Here is a 25887-nt window from a genome sequence, read left to right as displayed (position 1 = left end):
AGGGCGGTCTTCGTGTCCCCGAAAGCGCGGTCCATTTCCGGCGTCCAAACTACGGGCTCCTTTCCCGACTTCCCTCTGAGGGCCTCGTAGAGCGGCCGCATGAGCTGTGCAGCCCTGGGAACAAAACGATGGTAAAAATTTACCATACCCAGGAACTCCTGGAGTGCCTTCACGGACTGCAGCCGCGGGAATGCGGTGATCACCTCCACCTTAGCCCAAAGCGGCATTGCCCCCTCTGAAGTGATGCGGTGGCCTAAGAAGTCGATTTGCTGCAGGCCGAACTGGCATTTGGCCGGGTTGACAATGAGGCCGTGCTGCTGAAGGCGACGAAAGAGAATGCGCAGATGCTTGAGATGGTTCTCCTTTGTGGCGCTGGCGATCAGTATGTCATCCAGATAGACGAACAAAAATTTGAGATCCCGCAGCACCGAATCATTAGGCGTTGGAATGCCTGCGCCGCATTTTTAAGTCCAAAAGGCATGCAGAGGAACTCAAACAGGCCAAAAGGGGTGATGACCGCTGTCTTTTGGACGTCCTGGGGATGCACCGGTACCTGATGGTACTCACGGACGAGGTCGACCTTGGAGAAGATCGAATTCCCCGCCAAATGTGCGGCAAAATCCTGTATGTGCGGTATGGGGTACCGGTCGGGGGTCGTGACATCATTGAGGCGGCGGTAGTTGCCGCAGGGCCGCCATCCACCCCCGGGCTTAGGGACGATGTGGAGAGGCGAGGACCAGGGACTATTCAACCGGCGAATAATCCCCAACTTTTCCATGGCGGCAAACTCCGCCTTAGCAGCCGTGAGCTTACTGGGCTCTAGCCGTCGTGCCCTGGCGTAGATGGGAGAGCCGGTCGTCGTTATATGGTACTCCACCCTATGTTTGGCGGTCGAAGCCGAGAAGGTGGGCTTAGTCAGCTCTGGAATGTCCCCGAGGAGGCGGGAGAAAATGTCGGGGGGTGGCCGAGCGCAGGAGACCGAGTGCGGTGCGACCGTGCCGCACACACAGGGAATACAGTCGAACATGGCGGCGTGAACGAGCCGACGATTTTTTTAATCAACCAACAGGCCGTTGGCGCATAAAAAATCGGCGCCTAGGAGTGCCTGTGGAATTTTGGCGGTGATGAAGTCCCATATAAAGCATTAGCCACTGAAGCAGACCTGGACCCGCCGTGTCCCGCAAGTACGAATCGCACCCCCGTTGGCAGCTTGGAGGGGAGAACCACACCTGCCGGACCGAAGGTCGAGGACTGACGCGGGAAGGATGCTGCACTGCGCCCGTGTCGCACAAAAAATGACGGCCCGAGATGGAGTCAGTTAAATAAAGTTGTTTCCCGGAATTGCCGATCGCCATGGTGGCCGCGGGGCACGCCCCGGAGTCGGTGTTCTTGACGCGCAGTTGCTTGTTCGGTGTTTTGGGCACGAAACTGCAAGGCAGATGGCAGCTTCTGGCCTTCACGCCAAACCGAGCGTGGTAATAACAGAAACCGCTTGTTGGAGGCGTCGAGGCAGGGCCCTTTGAGGCGGGGCGTCTCGCAACGGCATAGTATTGTTGTCGGATCGCGTATATTTTATCCGCCTCTTCGGCGAGCGCTATGCAATCCCCGGCGTCCGATCTGGCGAGGGCCGCCTGCACCTGTTCGGGCAGTTGACTGAGGAACAGTTTGTGGAACAGGAAACATTGCGGTTCAGACCCCAGGAGTGTGAGCATCTGGCTCACCAACTCCGAAGGTTTGGAGTCTCCTAACCCGGGCAGCGTGAGTAGGCGGCGTGTGCGCTCTGCCTTCGTAAGGCCGAGTACCTGCATTAGCCATGCCTTAATGGCGACATACTTGTCGGTGGCCGGGGGGTTCTCCAGTAGGCTGATGATCCTCAACGCCGTCGAGTGCAGAGACCACGTAAAGATAACGGGTCTGATCCTGCACGACATTGCGGAGCTCTAACTGCGCCTCCGCTTGTACGAACCAGGAGGCCGCCTGTTGTTCCCAAAATTGGGGGAGCTTCAAAGCCACTGCGTTGGCTTCCATCATGGCCCTGCGTTCCGTTTCCGCCACGAAGAACGTCCGCGAGGATTCGGGGTCACCAATGTAGGAGTGCTTGAACTCTTAACGAAAGTACTGAGACTGAAACTAGCAGTTAACCAAACGTGGTTTAATGCACTAGTAAAAGTTACAAACAAAAACACAGGAGAAACTCTATACAGGTCTGTACACCAACTGGTTCCACGAGGACTGAGGGGGAACGCCTCTCCCGTCTGACGTCATGGCGTCATCACGTTTCCCGCCGTTGGGAACGTCACGTGACCTGTGTGATGATGTCATCGCGCTGGATCGCCATTTTACCGAACCCGCGCTGTTTATACAGAGCAAACACTTAAAGGTAACAAGCCCCTGTTAAAGGCAATTATATACATTACTGCAAGAGTCTCTTGGTGGCTTTGCCACACTATAGTATTTTTTCCCTCATTGCATTCCATAAAATGTCCGAGATTTTGTACTGAAGTCTGTGGCTAATGCAAAAGGACCATTATTAAATAAGAGGCGGCCAAGGCCATACATGAATATATCCTCAGCAGTCAGACTGTTTAATTTTCTGTGGCTGAGTGTACCTTTTGAGGTGTTTGAATTGATACATAGATCGCCATCTCCATTCAGAACTCAACTTGGTTAATTAAACATACACAAAATACGCATGTTACAAAAATGTATTGTATAGATGTTTATGTACATTTAAATCCGGAAAGCTCTAGTAATGAGGGTTTAAATGAATGCATGTTTAATTAACGATGTTGAGTTATGAATGGGGATGGCGATCTATGATGATTGGAGCACCAGGCCCACATGGTCACAAGTATGCATCCGCACAGGGCCATTACGCTGTCCTCCAGTACGCAGCATCAAAGTTCGCGAAGGAGGGTCCCCATCAGGTAAGTTCATATTTTATTTGGATGTCCTGACCGCAAAAATCTGCCCCAATACCCCCAACCCCATGAGCTCTTATCTTGCATAGCAGACGTTCATGTGGCACCTTATCAAACGCCTTTTGGAAAACAACATATACTGTTAGCTTCAAGAGACCAAACTGGTATAACATTAGTACCCTGTTCCCTTCTGTAACAAAGTGTATCATTTTTTTTTTAAATAAGTTTTAAAACATTTTAAAATCTGATTATTTGTATACTATTGGTTAGCTATAGATTTATTGTTTTTAAACTGTAAAATAAATGATTTAAAAAAAAACACTTATCACTTACTGCTGCTGCAACGAGAGCATGATACTGAAATATCACCCTGCATACACTAATGAATAATAGGCCAGAATTTGCGGTAGTAATAACGGCAAGGCTGTCAGCGCTCACCATTATTAGTGTAAAATGAACAGCACCTTCTGGTGTCCACACATATGCAGTTAAATGCAGAATTCTGGAAGTTGCTGTCAGTGATAACCTGCTCCTCCACAGGGTGCGCTGTTGCAGTCTTCATAGATGAAATCATTTAAGAATCATTGATTTATCCTGAACTTCAACTACTTACACACTATTCTCACTGTAAGGAGCAATAAACAAGTTAAGCCTTGTTCAATCAGAAGAAACTGAGATTTTAACAGCGTACTACGTCATAATTACTGCGGAACAACCTCTCTGGCACTGAAAAAACAATTTTACAAGTGTGGAGTCTCATTCCCTCAGAAGAATATTTAAACATTTTAATAATATAAAAATTATTACTTTTTAAGTTTTTTTTCTAATATTTACATTTCTCCCTTAACCCCATGTGTATGTCCCAATCTTTATTTTGCTTTCAGTACAATGATTTAAATGTGATTTATATTCCCTGCTTTTTATTTCCTGTTTTGCTGTATGTGAGAATTCTTCAATCTTATTAGCTGATCAGCCTGTCTGATGCCTGTCCTGTTGCTGGATGCCACAGATCCCCTGTAGAAGGCGCCAAATTGAAAGTAATATCAGAAAAGAGGAAGTCTACACCAAAGAGCCTGCTAAGTCTCTGTGAGCAGCTTTTTTTGAGGTCAGCGGCGGGTGCCATTCCTTCGCCGCTGACCACAAAATCCGGGTTATTATCTCTCTCAACATGAGAGCTACCCATCTTTTTATCTACAGGATCTGACAAACTTACCGACAACAAGAAAAGACACGTTATTATATTTTGCACGAGTATCCTTCATCAGAACTGAAGACAGTTTTTCCTTTTTATTTTGTAGTTACCAGGGTTCAGAGCACAAATATGATTTTTGCAAACCATCCCTGAAACATTCCTTAAGGAAAATATAGAGGGGAGGTATCTTTGCAAAAGTCCTCACTCACAATATACTGAAAAAATATTGTCATAAATATATTGATTGACATTGATTTAAAAACATCAAGGTCTAGAAATTGGGGAACATTGGAAAACTGTCGGTAACATTGGCGGCCAAGGATAACGGCCACCGGCCGAAAGAGCGCAGGCAGTACCAGCATTTTGATACTGCCTGCTCAGTAACATCAGCGTGGTGGTGATTTTCTAGTGCAACGCACTCTTTGCAGCGCTAATCTCAGAAGGAGGCCAAAGTCGCCTCTGTCTCCCGCTTGCAGTGTATGGGAGCGGGGAAGAAAGGAGAGACCCGAACAGTTGCCATATGTGCTCCAAAAATATTAGCTGCCACCCGAGGTTTGTCGATTTTTTATTTGTTAATGGGATGAATGCGATAAAGGAGATCTTATCACAGATCATCTTCAATCCTTGCAATGGAGTTCACCCAGTGATTGATTGGTAAAAACAAACGGTCGATTTGCATTGTATAATTCATGAAGGTTCAATAATTACATGAAATTATTCTTAGAGAATACATATCCTGGAACATATAATGCTGGCTCATTACATATATTTCTCCATATAATAAACGAGTAACTGAAATGTCTATAGTCCCTGTTGTGTTGCAAAGGTTAAGAGGTGCATGACTGCAAATGTAGTTCCCAACAGTGAATCCTGTGGTGTCCGCTCATTTATTAAAGGATTTATGAAAAATACTTGTATAAGTATCTAATCTGGGAACAAGTTCGGTAGAGTCTCATCATTAGGATTAGTTATTCTTCTGTGCCTAACGGGGCCCGTTGATTATCTGGGCCTATCCATCTGAAATCCAACTGTGAGTCTTGTCATATAATATAGTCTGAATCCACCACCACAGGTCACGAATGTATTGCAATCATGTTTGGTTTTCAGTTTAGGCAGATGGAATTATACTATTGACCTGTATCAATAAATGGAATAACATTTAATTGCCAAGAGCTGCCTCAACGGAAGTGGATGTGAATTTCACTGCGAGTGTTGTTTTTTGCAGACGTTGAACAATAACTATTGTTTAGGAACAGTTGTTGAGTCGAGTATTGATAGGAAATGGGTGTGTTTCTGTTGAGGGGTGAAATTATTTACTGACCCACAAACACTGTAGGCCTCCCAGAAAGCTGCCAGAAAATGCAACACTGCCCCCCCCATTCGCCCCCCGCCCCCCCCATCCCAGCTCGCCAGCCACTGATGGGAGAGAAAATGAAAGTTTAAAAGAAGAACCTTGGCAAAGGAGGCGTTTTAAGTTCCGGCGTCCATCCTCAAAGTCCTGCCAGACTCCTCATGGCCATTAACGCTGCTGAAAGACCTTTTCGCAGCAGTAATCACTGGCGTAGTTTAGCGCGGGCGGCAATGCGAGCGGAGAACTCCAAAATGGATGAGCTGGCATCAGCTCAGCGTTACACGCCGATTGATGTCACACACTGATTGACATCAGACTCCACTTCATTAAAATACTCTGGCCGATAGCAGACAATGGCAGCGCTGCCGACCTGTTGAAAATGGCGGAACAGCGCCACCCACTGCTTTTTCGCAATTTTCATGGCAGTAATGGGTGGCCCAAACCACCCAAATTTCTAGGTCCAAATTCCTTACCCCAACAGTGAACTTGAGTCTCCTTGTCACTGAGCAACTTAGGTGAAATCTCAAACAGGAAAGGGCCTTCGGCAACCCAGAGAAGCTCCATTGATTAGAAAATTTGTTAAGTCCAATACCTCAGAAATGGAACACTTAAAAATGTCCATTCCCAGTTACTCTCCAGATAAGAAGAACGTATACCATCTCAGTTTTCTCATGAGAACTCATTCAGAGAATAATGCAAATTCACAGGCTTTATCCTTTTAAAAAGAACTACGATGTTTGCTGCAATTGAATGGATTGCTATTAAACTTTTAATTACTTTACCAGTGTAAAGTGCCAATGCTCCAACACAAATGTATTCCAGCTCAGAATTGATCTTTGATTCCAAATCCCGATAGTAAAGAATCTGTGACTCAAACTCAGATAGCAGAGGGCTCCCTTTCATAAAGTCTTGAATGGTATCTTCCCTCTCTCTCTGCCATATGCGGTGGTAACATTTGAACTGTTCCAGAGCAGTAAGAACCTCCTTAAGAAAAGGTAAGAAAGATGGTTAGCAAACAGGGGCTGAGGAAATACTACTACAGGTATGTTTGAAAGATACCAGATTTATAATAAAGTTCACAGAAAAGTATTTAGAGACCCATCTGCCTGTTCAGATGGACGTGAAAGAGCGGGTGAGTTGTCCTGATGCCCTGGCCAACACTTATCCCTCAATCAACAACAGTTTAATTGGTCATTCATCTCTGCTGTTTGTGGGCACAACAGTGACTGCCTTTCAAAATAATTAATTGGCTGTGAAGTGCTTTGGGACCTCCTAAAGAAGTGAAAAGGACTACTTAAACATGTTGGGCTAAAAATTGAGTAGCGCCCCGCCTCCCTCTTGGGGCGCTGCGAGTGAATATCGTGGCGCTACATGCTGCAGCGCCACATGCTGTGGCATGTCACGCCGCAGTATTGCAGGCCTTCCTCCCCTTCTTAAAGGGGAGGGGCCTTGTGCAGCGCGACCTGGGGCCCAGCTGGGCCCCTGGGGATCGAGAGTGCAAGCAAAAGAGCCCGGCACCCAAGAGAAGTGCCGGGCTCTTGGAGCGCAGCCGGCACTCCACGGGGGGGGGTTTCAGGAGGTCTGGGATGGGAACACAGGCAGGTGCTGGCAGGCGGCCAGCAACAAAAATGGCCGCCCCACACCTCGCCTTTAAATTGCGCCTCCCCGGTCGCAGGTACGCCCCACTGACCCTGTCGGACATAGCGTCTGGCGGTAAATTAGGGGGCGCTCCCGAAGATCGTGGCCGGGGCGTGAGCGGGGCGCTGCGCACACCAATGACGTCATCGCCAGCGGCTCAGCGCCGCAGGGCGCTACCGGTTAGTGCCACCACTAACCTCCCGCTGAATTTTGCTGGAGGCATGGGCAGTGCCGCGCCCGGGCGTTGTTGGTTTGCGCCCCACTTAGCGCCCTCTTAAGGCGCTAACGGGTGGCGCTACCAACTGAATTTTTCCCCCGTTCTTTTTTCCTCTTTTTACACAGGTAAACTCAGTAGTTCACTTTATTGAGCAAGTACACTGAAATCCGATGGAACTAATATTCTTCAAACATTTCACGCCATTGCAATGGTTTAAAAAAAATCAAATAATTAAGTAATGTTGCATCAGTTCATCACCCTAGCTTCTACCAAAAATTTGTTCTAGATTTGAGATATTCAGTATCAATAACAGAATGTTTGGAAACATGTTATAAACATAAAGATGACAGAAATATATTTTCTGGCAATAAAGTACAAAAGCAGTAAATAAAATTTGAAAGTTTAACACTTGAAACAATTCTGAAATTAGTGTTTGCCTGGGCTTTAATGACTGATGTGCAGTAACAGGAGGCAAATAATATTGTAACTTAGCAGAATCAGTTACGAGGTCCTCAAAAGAACAAAAATTGTGCTGCAGAATTTTATTAAAGGAATTCTAGAGCATTCACAAAAAGCATATTTGTTAGACTAAGCACAATCAATATATGCTCTATTGCCTTTATTTTAAATCACCATTTTTTATTTTACCAGTTTCCCAAAGTATCCAAATTGGTGCTGCATTATTGTTTTTCCAGTCTTCTGGTACTCAGATGAAGCAAGTTGAGAGTTAAGTCTACCGTAACTTCAACTGGTCTTTCAATACAATAAAATCTCATTTTCAGGTTTTGTGGCCCCTCAGCTTTTAAACTTTACATTGATTTATCACGTGATTCAAAAAAGAAGAAAAGTAAACTAGACTGCCAATTAGGAAGGCAGTGTACCCTTAGTTATAGCTTGTTGTTAGGAAGGGCCAAACACAATAATAGAATTGAAGAAGCAGACTCATTATTCAAGCACTTCTATATCATCCTGCATCAAATGAACACGAAAGTATTCTAAATCAAAGATGGCAAAATGACATTCATGACACTGATTGGAACAGAGCCAGTTATTATGAAATTAATAATGATAATTTAAAGACAAACAAGTGAAGTTGGTCATATCTTTTATTAATATTTTATTATTGAACTGACACTCACAAATATATGTTTTGTACTATTTGTGAGTGTTCCCTTGAGTACAGTGAAACCTCTATTATCTACCATAATGGAGGGGACCCAGGTGGGGTCAAAAGTGGAGGTTCCACTGTATTCATTTACAATGCAAATAGCCTTCTTGCAGACTATGCAGCTTAAAGCCACAGTAGCTGAAGCCTGAAAACTTGCAACTGTATGTTTTGTTCATGTCCTTGGCTATACTAATCTAAATATGAATTAACATTACATAAAAATGTCTAGGGTAGACGTTTTCAATATTTTAATCACATTTTCCTACTAGTGTTATCAATAAATTACATAGAAAACATTAGCATATAAACAATTACACTCATCTGCAATAATGCTAAGTTACAATAAACAATTTTATGGGTAATAATATGGGTAGTAATAGTTGCATTGAACAGGTTATATGGAATATGTGAAAAGAAAGGTGAGAAGACAGCCAGGTCCTTCACTGCTCACCTTATCTGTTAGACTGTGCAATCTCATACATAGCCTTCTGGGAGAGGCAAAGATTGTGGCAAATTTCAGAAAATCCCTGGCAAATTCCTCCCAGGCACATTAAGGCAATCAAGCAAGCTCTAGGAGACCACGGTTATCCATGACACATCACTAGGTGTACTTAAATAACCCCAGATATGTCCCAAATTTTCTAATTGTACATAGAAACCTAAAACATTCTATAATTATTACTAAGATGTTTTAAAATCTTCTGCAACTTATAATTGATCCCACAGTAAACGTTAGTTTAATTCTATAGGTTAAAGGTTACCATTTAGCTCTCCCAGTGCGGAGCTTCTCACGGCGGAAAATCAATAGACAGAAAACCATGTGGGCCACACATCTGGCATGTTGACCTCCGCGCCTGAATTCCTGATATAGCGCTAAATTGTAAAATTTACCACTTTCTACGTGCATATATATATTAAATCTGACATAAATCATATTCTTCCACTCCAACCAGTTTTTTGAAGAAGCAAAGTTACCTTTTTAGTGGAATTAATGGCAGTACTGAGCACAGATCCTAGTTTAATGATCTCCTTGTTTTCTGAAACACATTTGTAGTAGTTCTTCATTTGGACAGGGATGAGCAAGTTCACAGATACAGAGATATCTGAGATGCTGCCATCTAAAAGAATGGACAACCAATTAAAAGAGATTACAATGTGCAATCAGTTCTAATTCATTTGTAACTTATATATGTTTCAGGAAGGTACATTAAAATGAGCTACATATACATTTACTAAGTAATGGGTTCTAGGTATCACAAAATAAAGAAGGTTTAATAAAGAAACACATTACTGCATGTTAAGTATTCCTGCTCCCATTAGCAACTTGATTTTGGCCCTACATGATGGAAGAAATGTTACTTTCTGTTTCTGTTTCTGGCAGCTGCCCAATGAAGGACCTGCCACTGACAAAGCTGAGTGCTTTGATTTTCAGACTAAAAATACTGGGTCTTCATGAGATATTCCCTAGTTAGATATTCCCTAACACATATGCTTCTAAAGTTATAATAATTTGAAAAACAATTTATGGGGAAAGGACATGGGATCTGGACTCAGTGGACAGCTCTTTCAGAACTCTTTCTGTGCTGATAAGTTCTACAATTCAATAACTGCGTGTATTTTGTAATAATTTGGAGCACTTGGAAGTCTGCGTTACCGAGAACACTTCTGATTGTAGTTTCTGGGCCTCCATCTTCAGAATCGCTGTCTCTGCTGCCACGCCTCATTGCTACAATCTTTCTTTCATTCATTTTTTTCTATACATATAAGAAGAAGCAATTATTAATAGAAAATGGACAATGATTTAGAATACTTAGTTCAGCTGGCAGAAGTTCAAATTATTAAAGATCAAAACAAACCTTTGAAATTCTTTCTCTACTCCACTGGCCAACGCCTCTGGAAACGGTGACAATATACTCCACTGTTCTATTTAGAGCCTGTTGTACTTCATCTAGTGCAGGTATCATGGTTATATTGGGAATAGACAGTGTAATGCTAGTTCTAAAGATGGGATAGCTCGACTGCTTCTGTTTATTGGAGTGGTCATTTTCTATTTGAAAAATCAAAATACAAAAGTGTTAAAGGAGGTCAGTCTGTTCCCTAATATTTTTTAAAACTGCTTTGGAAAAAATGTAATTTTATTATTTCCACAACAAAACTGCACTGTATCATTGCTGCTGCTTCTAATATTGATGAAAGCAAGACATCACTTTGTCTTTTTATCTGCAAATTTTGATGGCCAATAATCTAAAATGAATATATATTTTAAATTTCTTTAACAAAATGTACCCTTCTGTACCATTGCACTATTTTTAATGGTATTCTGTCAGTTTTTCTTAAATCACCAAATTTATATAAGCCAGAAGAAGTATTTGAGCACATGTTTAAAAATTTGTCAGCCCCCCTCATTGCGATGCAGCTACTGAATCTGCGGTGTCCCACTTGAACTGCTAATTGGATGTTGTTTGCACTGCACTGACTCAGTCTTTACTTTGTTTTTACTTATACTTAGTTCAGACAAACCACAATAATTGGTCCATATGGCATGAGATTGCCTTTGGGTTCTGCAGCAGAATTCAGATTGTTTATGGAGAAGATGACAGACACCATACCTATAAAATAAAGGAGTGACGATGAATGAATGCGTTTACGAATGGTCTCTAGAGTGTTGCGGGTGACCTTCAGCAACGCATCCATATTGTGGTGGCTGAAGTAGGACAACAGTTCCTGTGCTTCTTCTTCCAATATCTCCATCAAGTCTTTCTTTTTCTTTTTTGTTAATGGAGATGGGGGGCCACTGCTTATCTGGCTTGCATTATGGGAGAAAGAGCGTTTCTCAGATTTTCTTTTTTCTGCTGTAAAAGATATTTGATGGATTATAGTTTCTCGTTTTTGTTCCACTGATAAATGTATTTACATGTCTATCAGGGTGCAAATTATTGTCTATTTCATGTTTTCTTTTAAAATTGTTTACAATAAAATGTGTTTATAAAGGCTATGGGGAAAAATTTGGTTGCTTTGCGCCTCCCGTTAGCGCTAACGGGGCACAAAGCAACTAGCACCCGGGCGCAGCACCGCCAACACCTCCCGCGAAATTCAGCCGGACGTTAACGGCAGCGGTAACTGTTAGCGCCCTGCGGCGCTGTGCCACCGGCGGTGACGTCATTGCCGTGTGCAGTGCCCCGCTCGCATCCAGGCTGCAATCTTCGGTAGCGCCCCCTGACTTAGGGTCAGGGGGGCCTATCTGCAGCTGGGGCAGCGCTATTTAAAGGCGAGGTGCCGGGCAGCCACTTTTGTTGCTGGCCGCCTAGCAGCACCTGCCTCCGCCGCCGTCCCCGGCCTCCTGACCCAGCCCCTTGCAGAGTGCCGGCTGCGCTCCATGAGCTCGGAACTTCTCTTGAGTGCCAGGCTCTTTTGCCGACACTCCGGTCCCCAGTGGCCCAGTTGGGCCCTGGGTTGCGCTGCACAAGGCCCCTCCCCTTTAAGAAGGGGAGGAAGGCCTGCAATATCGCGGCGCAACATGCTGCAGCGCCACGATATTCCCTTGCATCGCCCCAAGAGGGAGGCAGGGAGCTTCCAGTAGCGCCCCGCTTCCCTCTTGGGGCGCTACCACTTAATTTCGGCCGCGGGGGCACTAATTTATCTAGGGCTCTAAAAGTAGCGCCCCGGCGAAGTTAGCGCCCCAAAGGGGGTGCGACTCAATTTCTCCCCCTATAACTATACAACCTCTTCTGTCACTCCTGCACAAATGAACTATGAAAAATAAAAGTGAAAGAGGCCTATTGCCAGCCCCTAATTTATGTAGGATTTACTCCCAAACGTTAATCTCATTTTTTTTTTACTTTCTTACCTTCATTATCATCAAGTTCTTTTTGGCACCCATTTCCACTGCTATCTTTGGACTTTTCCTCCTCCTCTTTACCCGGAGACTCCAAATCCAGTAACATGTTTATAAGTTCATTAGCTGCTTCCTCAACCAAAGAACTTTTACAGTGCAACGTTTGGGCAGCCATCACACACAATTCCTGTCACAAAATGACATATATTAAAATCACTAAAGTGTAAAAGGCGCTGAATTGGGAAACTGCTGATCCTGGCATATGTCTTACATTAAAACAGGTGTATTATTACTATACTTGCACACCTTTAATCAGCTGGCATTTACATAACAACATAGGGACACAAGAAATTTTAAGAATGCTAAAAGGCCATTAGGCCCAACAAGCATAACTGCGCCCCTGGGATACGCGAGCACTGCGCGCCGGCAGCTGGAGGAGGCCCAGGATCGGAATCCCACGCGGGCCCACAGCTCAACGGCAGGCGCGCTAGGTAAGTGCAGTTCGGGGGCTCCGACCCAAATTTCTGGCCCAGTATCCTTTGGTTAAAAAGTTCTTCTTAACTCTCTCTCTCATTTCTAAACTCCCACTTTTAACTTGCATTAACTGCCATTTGATAATAATTTTAATATACTGAACAATTTTCCTGGAACCATTTTGTCAATTCCTTTCATATTATTGAAAACACTGCTGAAATCACTTTGAAGATATCCCCTTTTCCCCTGAAAAAAACAAGCCAAACTACCTTAGCCTTTCAGGGAGGTCACAGTTTCAGATCACTGGCCTGTGCTGAGTTAGCTGACCTCAGCCAGGACAGCACCCTTGGACTAGATTGGGGAAAATTGGGTAGGGTTCCCACTCCTGACTACTATGTTACTTGCCTTTTTTGCTGCAACAGTTTCATAGGATCTATTTATTATAACCCCTATTGAACAGTGATTTAAAAGATTTAAATACATCTGTGTCTGATTGTACTGTTCCATATTATTTGCCCTGCTCCTAATTTGGTATCATCGCCAAACTTGAAGACTTTACTTACTGCCATTCAAGTCATTAGTTCTATATAAAAATATAGTAAGGCTGCCAAGACCAACTCATGGGCTATCCTGTTTATAATCTGTTACCAGCCTGAAAATTTTGCATTAATGGCAGCCGTCTAATTTCTCATTTTAAAGCCAATTATCAATACAACTTCCTACATTACCTCCATTCCTGATTCCTTAGTCTAACCATTAATCACAGTTGCAGAACCTCGTTAGAATCTTTCTGAAAATCCAAATACGTAATATTAACAAAAGTGCTCCTGTCAGTTTTGTCTTCAAAAAACTCCATAAAGTTTTTTAAATATCCCTTTTCTTAAGCCTCACTGTCTATCTGTATAATTTTCCAACAGTGGACTGAACAGATCTCAGATTGTTTTCAAGAACTTTCCCTGTTGTGTCAGCTTGGCTCAGTTGATAGTAATCTTACTTCTGAGCCAAAAGGTTGTGGGTTATAACCTCACTCCAGGACATGAGCACAAAACCCAAGCTGACAGTCTGGTACACTGCATCATCAGAGGTGCCGCTGTTGGGTGAAATCTTAAACCCGTGTACCTGTTCCTGTATTTCAGATGGAGATTAAAGATCCTATAGCACAATTTGAAGAATAACAAACTGCTCTCCTGATCAACATTTCACACTCAACCAACACCACCATCACCAGTTTAACTGATAATTCACTGGATTGCTATATGTGCAAACTTGTTGCACACAAAATGACTGCTGTATTTTCTTTCACAACAATCACTGCACTTTAGTGTAATTCATTGCATGTGACGTACTTTGAGATATTTCCGTCAGACATAATAAGAGGCTATATAAATAGAAATATTTCTCCTTTCTTTGTAACAGATACCACAGTTTTCCACTAAATTATGGAGTTATAGTAACCAACACAAAATTCTTAGGAATCTCTACCAAATTTAACGAATTTAAAGCTAAAATTTAAGCTCCCAATCTCTGCAAAGACTCATGTCAACAAGGTATCAAGACCATATCTGTTTTAAGAAGATCTAATCTTTTTATAACCATATCCATTGACATTTACATATCCAACTCCTCCTCTGCAATTCTTGGAAATCTAATATTTGAATTAGGCAAATTTCTCTCCTCTTCTTGGGTAAAAACAGATGTGAACAGTTACTCTACAAATTAATAACAATGCAATTTCTTTGTCTTCATGTTCCAGCTTTCCACTATCATTTTAACGTAGTATTTCCATTCACCCTTTCTTTTTGCTATAAAGTGGTCTGCACAGAGTGGTTCTAGACAGAGTGCTAAAATTGGGAGTTTGGAGAGAGTGGGAAGCAGGAGAAGAGGGGGAAGGATGAGAGAGTGAGAGGAACGGCCAGCGATAAAGGTAGGCCTGAAAGCCCGGAGGCAGTGCGAGTGTCAGAGAGCAAGGTAAGTGATGTCAGCACAAGGGAAGGAGCTGAAAAGAAAAAAAAAATTGGTGAGTAGCTGGTGATTTTTTTTTTAATTCTTGAGTTTATTTCTGTTAAGTTAGTTAATAGTCTATTAAATAGGGGCATGGCAGGGCACCTCAGTCCCATGGAATGCAGATTTGTGCCATGTGGAAACTTCAGGACGCTCCCCGTGTCCTGGACAACCACATGTGCAGGAAGAGTCGTCAGCTGGAGGAGCTCGAGCTCCAGATTTCGGAGCTTAAGCAGCAACTGGCATCACTGCGGTGCATCCATGAGGCTGAAAGCTACGTGGATAACACATTGCAGGAGGTGGTCACCCCACAGCTTAAGAGTGTGCAGGCAGAGAGGGAATGGGTGACCACCAGACAGACAAGGAGGAGCAGGCAGGTAGTGCAGGAGTCCCCTGAGTGCATCTCACTCTCTAACCGGTATTCAGTTCTAAATAATGGTGAGGGCGATGGTTCCTCTGCGGAGTACAGCCAGAGCCAAGTCCATGGCACTACAGGTGGCTCAGTTGTACGAGGTGGGTGGGGAGGAGGAAGATTGGGAAAGCAACAGTGTTAGGGGAACAGTCAGGCGTTTCTGTGGCTGCAGGCATGATTCCAGGATAGTATGTTGCCTCCCTGGAGCCAGGGTTAAGGATGTCACTGAGCGGCTGCAGGACATTCTGAAGGGGGAGGGTGAACAGCCAGAGTTCGTGGTCTATATCAGTATCAACAACATAGGTAGAAAGAGGGATGAGGTCCTGCAGGCAGATTTTAGGGAGCTAGGAAAAAGATTAAAAAGCAGCACCTCAAAGGTAGTAATCTCCGAATTACTCCCGGTGCCATGAGCTAGTGAGTATAGAAATAAGGGGATAGAGCAGATGAACGCGTGACTGGAGAGATGGTGCAGGAGGGAGGGCTGTAGATTTCTGGGACATTGGGACCGGTTCTGGGGCAGGTGGGACCTGTACAGGCCGGACAGGTTGCACCTCAGCAGATCCGGGAACATTGGGGCAGAAATTCCTCCCCAAACGCGTGAGTACGGAAGGGGTACTCACGCGTCTGGCCGGAGGAAACGTCGGTTTTCAGCATGCACAGCGCATGCGCTGAAAACCAGCATTTCCTCTCCTCTAACCCAAGAGGTGAAGAGGCTAGCGCGTGCGCTATAGGGGGCAGCGCGTGCGTCTTGGATTTCCTCTGTTTTGGGGGATTTGCGCATGTGTAAAGGCCTCCGGTCTTTACGCTTGTAAAAAGCACACGTAAGTATTTACTTTTACAGGTAAGTGGTGTTTTAGTGTAATTTAGAATTTTTTTTCCACAGGTTTATTATTTTAAATAATCTACAATAAGGTAAGTTTAGTTTTAGACCCTTTTTATTAAAAAATTATTTTTTTCAAAAAAATTATTGTTTAAATTATTTTTTTAAACTTATTTATACTTAATTTAATGATTGGGATGGTTTTTAAATTTTTATTTAAAGTTTAAATAGTGTTTTGGGCCCCCGTAGTTTTCATGAGTTTGACAGTTCTTACTCTCAAACTCATGAATGAACCTTCCCCTCCCCTGATTGGTTGTATAGTGCTCACCTGATCTCAGCCGGCACATCGCACTAACTACGCCACTGGATCAGGTAAGCACTGCACGCTGACATCTGAACCGGGCCTGTCACAGGAAATGCAAGCAGGCCCGGGCTTCAGATGTCAGCGCGCAGGGTGAGTGCAGATCGGGGGCTTGCACCCGCGGGAAGCCCCCGACCCGAATTTTTGGCCCAATATCCTCATGGGGGGTTTCCTTGTGCTGTTGAGGAGGGTTTAAACTAATTTAGCAGGGGGGTGGGCACCAGGATGTAGCATTAGAAAGGAGAAACAAGGTGCACAAAGGATTGGAGAGACAGCACTAGAGTAAGAAATAGTACAGTATTAGGTGGGATCAGACTAAGAGATAATACAAAAAGGTCTAAGAGAGGTTTACAGTGCATACATGAGGGGGAAAGGTAGGGCAACCAAAGCCAGAGCTCCCTGAGTGATGAAAGAGATAGAGTAAGATAAAGCAGAAAAAGGGGGCGGGGTGTATTTGAGAATACAAGTGAGAACCAGGCTGAATATAGAAAGTTCAGAGGGGAAGTGAAAAAGGAAATAAGACGGGCAAAGAGAGAGTATGAGAATAGACTGGCAGCTAACACAGAAGGGAATCCAAAAGTCTTCTATAGGTATATAAATAATAAATGGGTAGTAAGAGGGATGGGGCCGATTAGAGACCTACACATGGAGGCAGAGGGCATGGCTGAGGTACTAAATGAGTACTTTACATCGGTCTTTACAAAGGAAGAAGATGCTGCCAAAGTCATAGTGAAAGAGGAGGTAGTTGAGATACTGGATGGGATTAAAAATTGAAAAAGCGGAGGTACTAGAAAGCCCGGCTGTACTTAAAGTAGATAAGTCACCATGACCGGATGGGATGCATCCTAGGATGCTGAGGGAGGTAAGGGTGGAAATTGCAGAGGTACTGGCCATAATCTTCCAACCTTCCTTAGATACGGGGGTGGTGCCAGAGGACTGGAGAATTGCAAAGGTTACAAAAACGGGTGCAAGGATAAACACAGCAACTACAGGCCAGTTGGTTTAACCTTGGTAGTGGGGAAGCTTTTAGAAATGATAATCTGGGACAAAATGAACAGTCACTTGGACAAGTGTGGATTAATTAAGGAAAGCCAGCATGGATTTGTCAAAGGTAAATCGTGTTTAACTAACTTGATTTGAGTTTTTTGATGAGGTAACAGAGAGGGTTGATGAGGTCAGTGCGGTTGATGTGGTGTACATGGACTTCCAAAAGGCGTTTGATAAAGTGCCACTTAATAGGCTTGCCAGAAAAGTTGAAACCCATGGAATAAAAGGGACATTGGCAGCATGGATACAAAATTGGCTAAGTGATAGAAAACAGTGAGTAATGGTGAAAGGTTGTTTTTCGGACTGGGGGAAGATATACAGTGGTGTTCCCCGGGGTCGGTACTAGGACCACTGCTTTTCTTGATATATATTAATGACTTGGACGTACAGGGCACAATTTCAAAATTTGCAGATGACATAAAACTTAGAAGTATCGTCAACAGTGAGGAGGATAATGATAGACTTCAAGAGGGCATAGGCAAGCTGGTGTAATGGGCAGACAAATGGCAGATGAAATTGAACGCAGAGACGTGTGAAGTGATACATTTTGGTAGGAAGAACGAGGAGAGGCAATATAAACTAAAGGGTACAATTCTAAAGGGAGAGACCTGGGGGTATATGTACACAAATCGTTGAAGGTGGCAGGGCAGGTTGAGAAAGCACTTAAAAAAGCATACAGGATCCTGGAATTCATAAATAGAGGCATTGGGCTAGATTTTCGTGGAGCCATCAGGCAGGGTTTCAGGCGTGTGGGGGGGGGGGGAAATCCCGAATTTGGGGGTCCCGACACCATCCCGCCCAAAACCCCGCCCCACGTAAGTTTCAGGGGTAGCGGGTACCCGCCCCACACTGGGACCCGCCGAAACCTGGCAGGAAGGGATTAGTGCCAATTAACTGCCTGTTAACAGGTAGTTAACAGGCAGTTTTTAGCCTAATCCCTATTTTGAGGGGTTTCGTGTGGGTTTCCCGACGGCTCCAAACCACGCCAGGTTAGAGCAGGCGGGCCGTCGGGTTGAAGGAGTTGGAGGGGTCGCGATGTTGGCGCTCAGGTGAGTGATGGGTACATGAGTGTAAAGGTAAGTGTGTTTGGTGTGTCTAAAGTGTGTAAAGAACTTTTACTTACCTGTACTTACCTTCACAGCCTTTCTTCCTGTAGCCGTCGGGAGCCCATCACTCAGCCGGTACTTAAAGCTGAACGGCTGCGATCTGTGAAAAGTGACAGCCTTCAGCTTTGAGTGCCCGTAAGAGTTCTAACTGAGTCTGTGCAGAATGACTCATGTCAGAACTCAAGACTGTCAGTGTTTGACAGCTTCAAACAGCTGTGAAACACTGATATTTCATCTGTCAAGAACTCTTGACAGATGAAATTGCAGTCTGTGACGTCACCTGTTGCCGGATGGCCCTTAATTGGCCTGCTGAGCCCGCTGGGTGGGCTCAACAAGGTCAATCAAGGGAAAATCACGCGGATTGGCCGGACGTCGAAGTAGGCGGGTCAAAAACCCGAAAGGGGAAGTCACGCCTTCTTCCCGACAGGTTCGGGAAAATCTACCCCATAGAGTACAAAAGCAAGGAAGTTATGATGGGCCTTTGTAAAATATTGGTTCGGCCTCAACTGGAGTACTGTTGTCCAATTCTGGGCACCGCACTTTAGGAAGGATGTGAAGACCTCAGAGAGCGTGCAGAAAAGATTTACAAGAATGGTTCCAGGGATGAGTGACTTCAGTTACGTGGATAGACTGGAGAAGCTGGAGTTGTTCTCCTTAGAGCAGAGAAGGTTGAGAGGAGATTTGATAGAGATGTTCAAAATCACGAGGGGGCTAGATAGAGTAGATAGAAAGAAACTGTTCCCATTGGCAGAAGGGTCGAGAACCAGAGGACAGAGATTTAAGGTGATTGGCAGAAGAACCAAAGGCGACATGAGGAAAAACTTTTTTATGCAGCGAGTGGTTATGATCTGGAATGCACTGCCTGAAAAGATGGTGGAGGCCGATTCAATTGTGGCTTTCAAAAGGGATTTGGATAAGTACTGAAGGAAAAAGTTTGCAGGGCTACAGGAAAAAAGACGGGGGAGCAGCACTAGCTGAAGTGCTCTTGCAGAGAGCTGGAACGGGCTCGACGGGCCGAATGGCCTCCTTCTGTGCTGTAACCATTCTTTGATTCTATAATGAACTGTAAGGGTTATTAACAGTCCTCCTAACAACTACTATATTTACTTAATTATCCTTTCCTTGTCACGTTCAATTTTACTGAATGAACATATTTGTTAGCATGAGATCAATCCATGAAATGAAGGTGAACAATGCAATTGTAATAAAGTACATTAATGATAGTGATAATTAGTGATTTATTAATCTTGGTCATCTCAAACATAGGGTATCTAAACAAAATAAATCTAAAATAAATCATGCTCAGAAACTACCCTTTTTATACCTGATAATAATCTTATCTCTTTCCTCTCTTCACTCTGGTCACCTAATACTTCAGCACATCGCAAGTGCAATCACTTATAAACTGTAATTACGAGGCTCTGGCGGAGACTCGAAGTGAATGAAGCCAAGAAAGTGGAGTAGCAAACCTTTACCAATTCCCTCCAGGGTTTCAAAACTGTGGTCTACAGACATGTTGCAATTGAGGCCTAGCTATCAACCAACAGAACAATGCTAACTTCTTCAACAGTACTGCAGCTTCCTCATTATGAGCAAATCCAAGATCTACTACTACAAATCATTCTGCCCAAAGTCCCACACACTCATCACTCATTTCCTTACTAAATTCCACTGGGTCCCTGTCCTCCAACCCATCAACTTCAAAGTCTGTGCCTTGTTTTAAAATCTTTCAACAGCTTCACCTCTTCTATCGGAGTCATATGTCACAACCCACACCATCTGCTTCTCCAACACTGGATTTATTCTCATTCCCCACTCCTGCTCCACCACCAGAGGTTCATCTTTTAGCTACTATGACCTGCTCTTCAAAACACTCTACTAAAACCACTTTGTCTTGTTACTTCTCTTTCTTCTTCAAAACCTATATCTTGGACTGTGCTTTTGGCTCTCCCCTGCTCCACCCAGCTGGCCCCCAAACTTTCAGTCTCCCGCTCGGCCCTCCTCTCTCCCTTGTAAAGTGTTTAGAGACATTCTTCTACGTGAGGAATGCTATATAAATGGATATTGTTGTTGTTTGGCCACGAAAAGGTACGAGTTGCCAACTAGGAAGGACTATCATGTCATTTTTCCATCCATGTTTTGTCTCCATTTAACATTTTTATTTACATTTTAAAATTTTATTTTGACTAAACAGAGTAATAATGCTGTCTTTAGGTAGAATAAAAGGAATGTCTTCTTGTAAAGATATTTTGTGAGCAAAACGCATAATTTTGTTTTGATCCCTAATGCCATGAATAAAGTGGTTGTAACAGGAAGTTGTCCACAATTTGATGACCTAAGAACATAAGAAATAGAAGCAGGAGGAGGCCATTCTACCCTTTGAGCTTGCTCTGCCATTCAATGAGATCATGGCTGATCTTCTACTTCATCTCCACTTTCCTGCACTATCCCCATATCCCTTAATATTCAAAAATCTATCGATCTCTGTCTTGAATATACTCAACAACTGAGCCTCCACAGCCCTATAGGGTAGAGAATTCCAAAGATTCACCACCCTCTGAGTGAAGGAATTTTGCCTCATCTCAGTCCTAAATGACCGACCCCTTATTCTGAGACTGTGAACCCTGGTTCTAGATTCCCCAGCCAGGGGAAACATCCTCCCTGCATCTACCCTGTCAAGCCCTGTAAGAATTTTGTATGTTTCTATGAGATCACCTCTCATTCTTCTAAACTCTAGAGAATATAGGCCTAGTTTACTCAATCTCTCCTCATAGGACAATCCCCCCATCTCAGAACCCAGTCTGGTGAACCTTCGTTGCACTCCCTCCATGGCAAGTATATCCTTCCTTCGGTAAGGAGACCAAAATTGTACACTATACTCCAGGTGTGGTCTCACCAGGGCCCTATATAATTGCAGTAAGACGTCTTTACTCTTATACGCAAATCCTCTTGTAATAAAGGCCAACATTGTTGTATCCGTGTATTAATGGAGACACGGAATGCAGGAGTTGGTTTAACAGGTGTTTACTGAACAAAGTCTGGAGGTGAACTAAAAGATACAAGACACTATACAGGCTTATATACCCGAGTGGTCACTACCGGTATTACAGTACACAGAGGCTCTTAAAGGTACATACACTACAATTCCTCCCCTTTTAGATAATTAGTACATAACATTTTAAGTAATCATTAATTAACATGTTTACAAGAACAACAATCTACACATTTGCTGCAGTTAATCAATTATAAGTCAGTCTCTCTGGAGGCTTCCTGACTCGGTCCGGATAACGCCTCGGTGGTGTAGTAGTTTTCGGTGGTGTAGTAGGTTCTTTTGGCAAGGTCGATTCGGCTTGAAGGCCAGTGTCGGGTTCATCTGGTTCCAGTATCACCGGATCGGAGGTAGATACTATGGGTATCTCTGCTTCATCATTAGGCGTATAGAGTTGTGGTGTAGGTTGTCCCTTTTTGGATGACTCTATGATCTGGTCAGCATGGCGCCTTATTATGCTTTCTCCAATGTCCACGGTATACATCAGCGGTCCTAGTCGTGTGCAGATAGTTCCAGGCTGCCATTTCTCGGTACGGTAGTCCCGGGCCAAAACTTGTTGACCTATCTGGAAGGTTCTAGTTGGCCTTTCATTCATGCCTTGAAATTGCCGGTTCTCTACGTCCCTTCTGGTGTTTGGCTTGATCAAATCCAGCCGGCATCTTAGTCTCCTATTGAAAAACATCATGGCGGGAGTTTGGTTTGTAACCACATGTGTTGCATTCCTGTACGCAAACAAGAAGTTATCTACCTTATGTTGTAGATTTATGTCTTCATTACCCATGGCCTTTATGGCCTTCTTGAAGGTCTGGACAAACCTTTCAGCTAATCCATTGGTGGCGGGACGGTATGGGGCGGACGTGTAGTGCTTAACCCCATTGTTTTTTAAGAACTTCCTGAATTCTTCGGACGCAAATTGCGGTCCATTATCAGAACAGATCTGTTCAGGCAGCCCATTCCTGGCAAATATGGTCCTTAATACTGTGATGGTTTTTTCCATGGTGGTGGAGGACATCTTTATTGCCTCCGGCCACTTGGAGTGTGCATCAACCGCGATTAAGAACATTGAGTCCATAAATGGACCAGCAAAGTCGATATGTACCCTTTGCCATGGAGATGAGGGCGACTCCCATGGATGTAGAGGGGCTTGTGGTGGGGCGTTTTGGACATTCTGGCATCCTAGACAGCTCTTGGTCATTTCTTCGATGTCTCCATCGATACCTGGCCACCACACAAACGCTCTGGCTAGGTTCTTCATTTTCACTCCATCCAGATGCCCCTCGTGAAGCTCCTTTAGCACTTTATCCTGGAGTTTGGGTGGAATCACCACTCTGGATCCACACATCAAGGTTCCTCAGCACACTGACAGCTGTTCTCTTCTTTGCGAGAATGCTGGCAACAGTGGTTCGCCATGTGCTGGCCATCCCTTCACGTTAAATCGTAGACTCGTGAGAGAGTCGGGTCATTTCTCGTTTCCTTTTCAATGGTAGAATTTGTTACTGGTAGACATTCCACTATGGTTGAGTGGAACATCTCCACTGGGTCCACTGTAGGTGCCTCTTCTACCGTTGGCAACGGTAGGCGCGATAAACCGTCAGCATTCCCATGCTGTTTTGATCCTTTGTATTCTATGTCATATTGGTGGGCCCCTAGGAAAAGGGACCACCTCTGGAGCCTTTGCGCTGTCATAATGGGAACGCCCTTTTTAGGGTTGAATATGGAGACGACGGGTTGATGGTCAGTCAATAAGGTAAATTTTTGTCCATGTAGGTAATGGTTGAATTTCTTCACTCCCCACACCAGGCTGAGTGCTTCCCTGTCGATCTGGGCGTAGTTACGCTCAGCTGAGTTCAATGAGCTTGATGCAAAAGCTATCGGCCGCTCCGAGCCATCAGGGAATCTATGCGATAATACCGCTCCTACGCCGTAAGGGGATGCATCGCACGCCAGTCTGATTGGCAGTGATGGGTTGTAATGAGCCAACACTTCCTTGGACGTGATCAAGCCTTTGCATTTATGGAAGGCACGTTTACAGTCTTCGCTCCATTTCCAAATTACTCTCGTTTGTAGCACTGCGTTAAGAGGGTGCAGAACAGTAGACAAGTTCGGTAAAAATTTATGATAGTAATTTATCAATCCCAGGAACGACCTTAATTGTGAGACATTTTCAGGTGCTGGGGCTTTTATGACCGCTTCAATTTTTTCAGGTGACTTATGCAACCCTTCTTCGTTAATTATATGGCCACAATATGATATTTGTTTCTGGAAAAATTCACACTTGGGGCGATTTGCTCGTAGGCCCCGTTCTCTCAGCCTAGTGAGCACCTGCTCCAAATTGGCAAGGTGCTCGTTGTCGTTTTCTCCTGTTACAAGGATGTCGTCTAGGTAGCATTGAGTCCCCGGAATCCCTTGGAGGACTTGCTCTATAGCTCTTTGCCAGATAGCTAGAGCTGATGCTACTCCGAAAACCAGTCAATTGTACTGGTACAGGCCTTTGTGTGTGTTTATCGTGAGATACTTTTTAGAGGCCTCCTCAACCTCCATTTGTAGATTTGCCTGTGCCAAGTCAATTTTGGTGAAACGTTTCCCTCCGGATAGTGAGGTGAAAATATCTTCTATCCTCGGAAGAGGATACTGTACCGTGTGAAGGACCGGGTTTACAGTCACCTTGAAGTCCCCACAGATGCGAATTTTTCTCTGTTCTTCAGATTTATCATTATTCAACGTTTTCTTCACGACTGGGACGATGGGTATTGCCCACTCGCTCCAATCTACCTTGGGTAATACGCCTGCCTTTTCCAAATTCTCCAGCTCTGCCTCGACTGCTGGACGAATTGCGTATGGCACCGGCCTTGCCTTAAAAAACTTGGGAATTGCCGCATCTTCCACTTTTATTGAGGCGGTGACGCCTTTCAGGGTTCCTAGTTCCTGTTGAAACACTTCTTTGGCATTGGCCAAGATGTCTTTTAATCGTTCAGGTATGACGTCATCATCATTTTTTTTCTTACTGGTCACCGTCAGTGCCTGAATGGAGTGCCAGTCAAAACGTATCTTCCTGATCCATTCACGTCCCAACAGCGGTGGACCACCATCTTGCAGAACGTATAAATACAACTTCTGTATTTCCTTGCTGTTGTATACAACAGGCACTCTTATTTTCCCTCTGGGGTATACTTTCTGCCCCGTATATGTCTTCAAGATAATGGATGTGTCTTTCAAAGGTATATGCGGAAATAGCCGCTCGTAATCCCGTCGACTTATGATGGTCAGAGCTGATCCTGTATCTAGCTCCATTTTACCTGGGGACCCCGCTATCGTGAGGGTAACCCAAATGGTCTGGTAATCTTCTTTGGCAATTACATTATGTAATTTGAGACAGCTTAGTCTCTTGTTTCCGGAGTTGCTATCGCTCTTCTGGTCTTTGGAACTACTGTCCGTCATCATTTGTACCTTTCTGTACTTTTCCTTATTGATTTTTTTTCTGTCAGTGGATTTTTTGTTTCCAGATCGGCATACACGTGCAATGTGTCCCATCTTTCCGCATTGCCTGCATGCTTTGTCCTTGAACCAGCAGTCCCTCTGGTCATGGGTGGATCTGCCGCAGCGATAACATCTCTCGAAACCTCGTGTCATTTCATGGGTGCCGAAGTCCTGTGGCTTTTGCTGTATCTCTGCAGCTCCTCTTGCTGCTGCTTCGTATGATACAGCCATACTGAAAGCCTTGTCCAGTGTCAAATCTTTCTCAGAAAGTAGCCTTTTCTGTGTTCCTTCACTTAGGAGACCGCAGACGAATTTGTCTCGTAGAGAATCTGCCAGTCCTGCCCCGAATTGGCAGTGCTTTGACAGCTTTCTTAATTCGGTGAGGTAATCAGCGTTACTTTCATTCTTGTGCTGATTCCTCCTGAAGAATTTGAATCGTTCCGCTATCAGCAGCAGTGTTGGGTTCAAGTGCTCTTGTAGGGTATCAACAATCTCCTTAAAATTCTTGTCCATCGGTTTGGCTGGAGTGATTAAGTTTCGTAACAGCCCGTATGTACTTGCGCCCATCAGATTTAGAAGTACCAATGCCTTTTTATCATCCTCTACTTCATTCGCTGTGCAATATACCTCCACTCTTTCCACATATGTGGTCCAATCCTCTATATTACTATCGAAAGCAGTAATATTGCCAGTCTTAGGCATCCTGAAAATCAAAAATGGCGCCTCCCGCACTTTCCTTTCTTCCCTGCCGAGAAAAAATGGCGCCTCCTGCACTTTCCCGCCGCTGCTGACAACGCTGTTCTCCGCGGTTTTTATTT

The 25887-nt window shown here is 44.2% G+C and overlaps 1 protein-coding gene across 1 annotated transcript in view; it reads right to left on the bottom strand.

The window, feature by feature from the left end:
- dnah5 (dynein, axonemal, heavy chain 5) overlaps nucleotides 1-25887 on the bottom strand; it is a 754701-nt gene that overhangs the window by 390816 nt on the left and 337998 nt on the right. Inside the window, exons 18-23 of the mRNA XM_085988698.1 lie at nucleotides 12335-12509; nucleotides 11097-11339; nucleotides 10344-10534; nucleotides 10142-10241; nucleotides 9463-9590; nucleotides 6247-6448 (exon numbers count right to left, since the gene is read on the bottom strand). Coding sequence (XP_085844824.1) covers nucleotides 6247-6448; nucleotides 9463-9590; nucleotides 10142-10241; nucleotides 10344-10534; nucleotides 11097-11339; nucleotides 12335-12509 — 1039 coding nt within the window. The remainder of the gene's footprint in view (nucleotides 1-6246; nucleotides 6449-9462; nucleotides 9591-10141; nucleotides 10242-10343; nucleotides 10535-11096; nucleotides 11340-12334; nucleotides 12510-25887) is intronic.

The sequence above is a fragment of the Somniosus microcephalus genome, chromosome 5 (assembly GCF_052327205.1).
Source record: "Somniosus microcephalus isolate GS21.2 chromosome 5, FLI_Smic_1.0, whole genome shotgun sequence".
NCBI lineage: Eukaryota > Metazoa > Chordata > Chondrichthyes > Squaliformes > Somniosidae > Somniosus > Somniosus microcephalus.
Note: the sequence above shows the minus strand (reverse complement) of the source record. Positions and strands in the feature narration are given on the sequence as shown.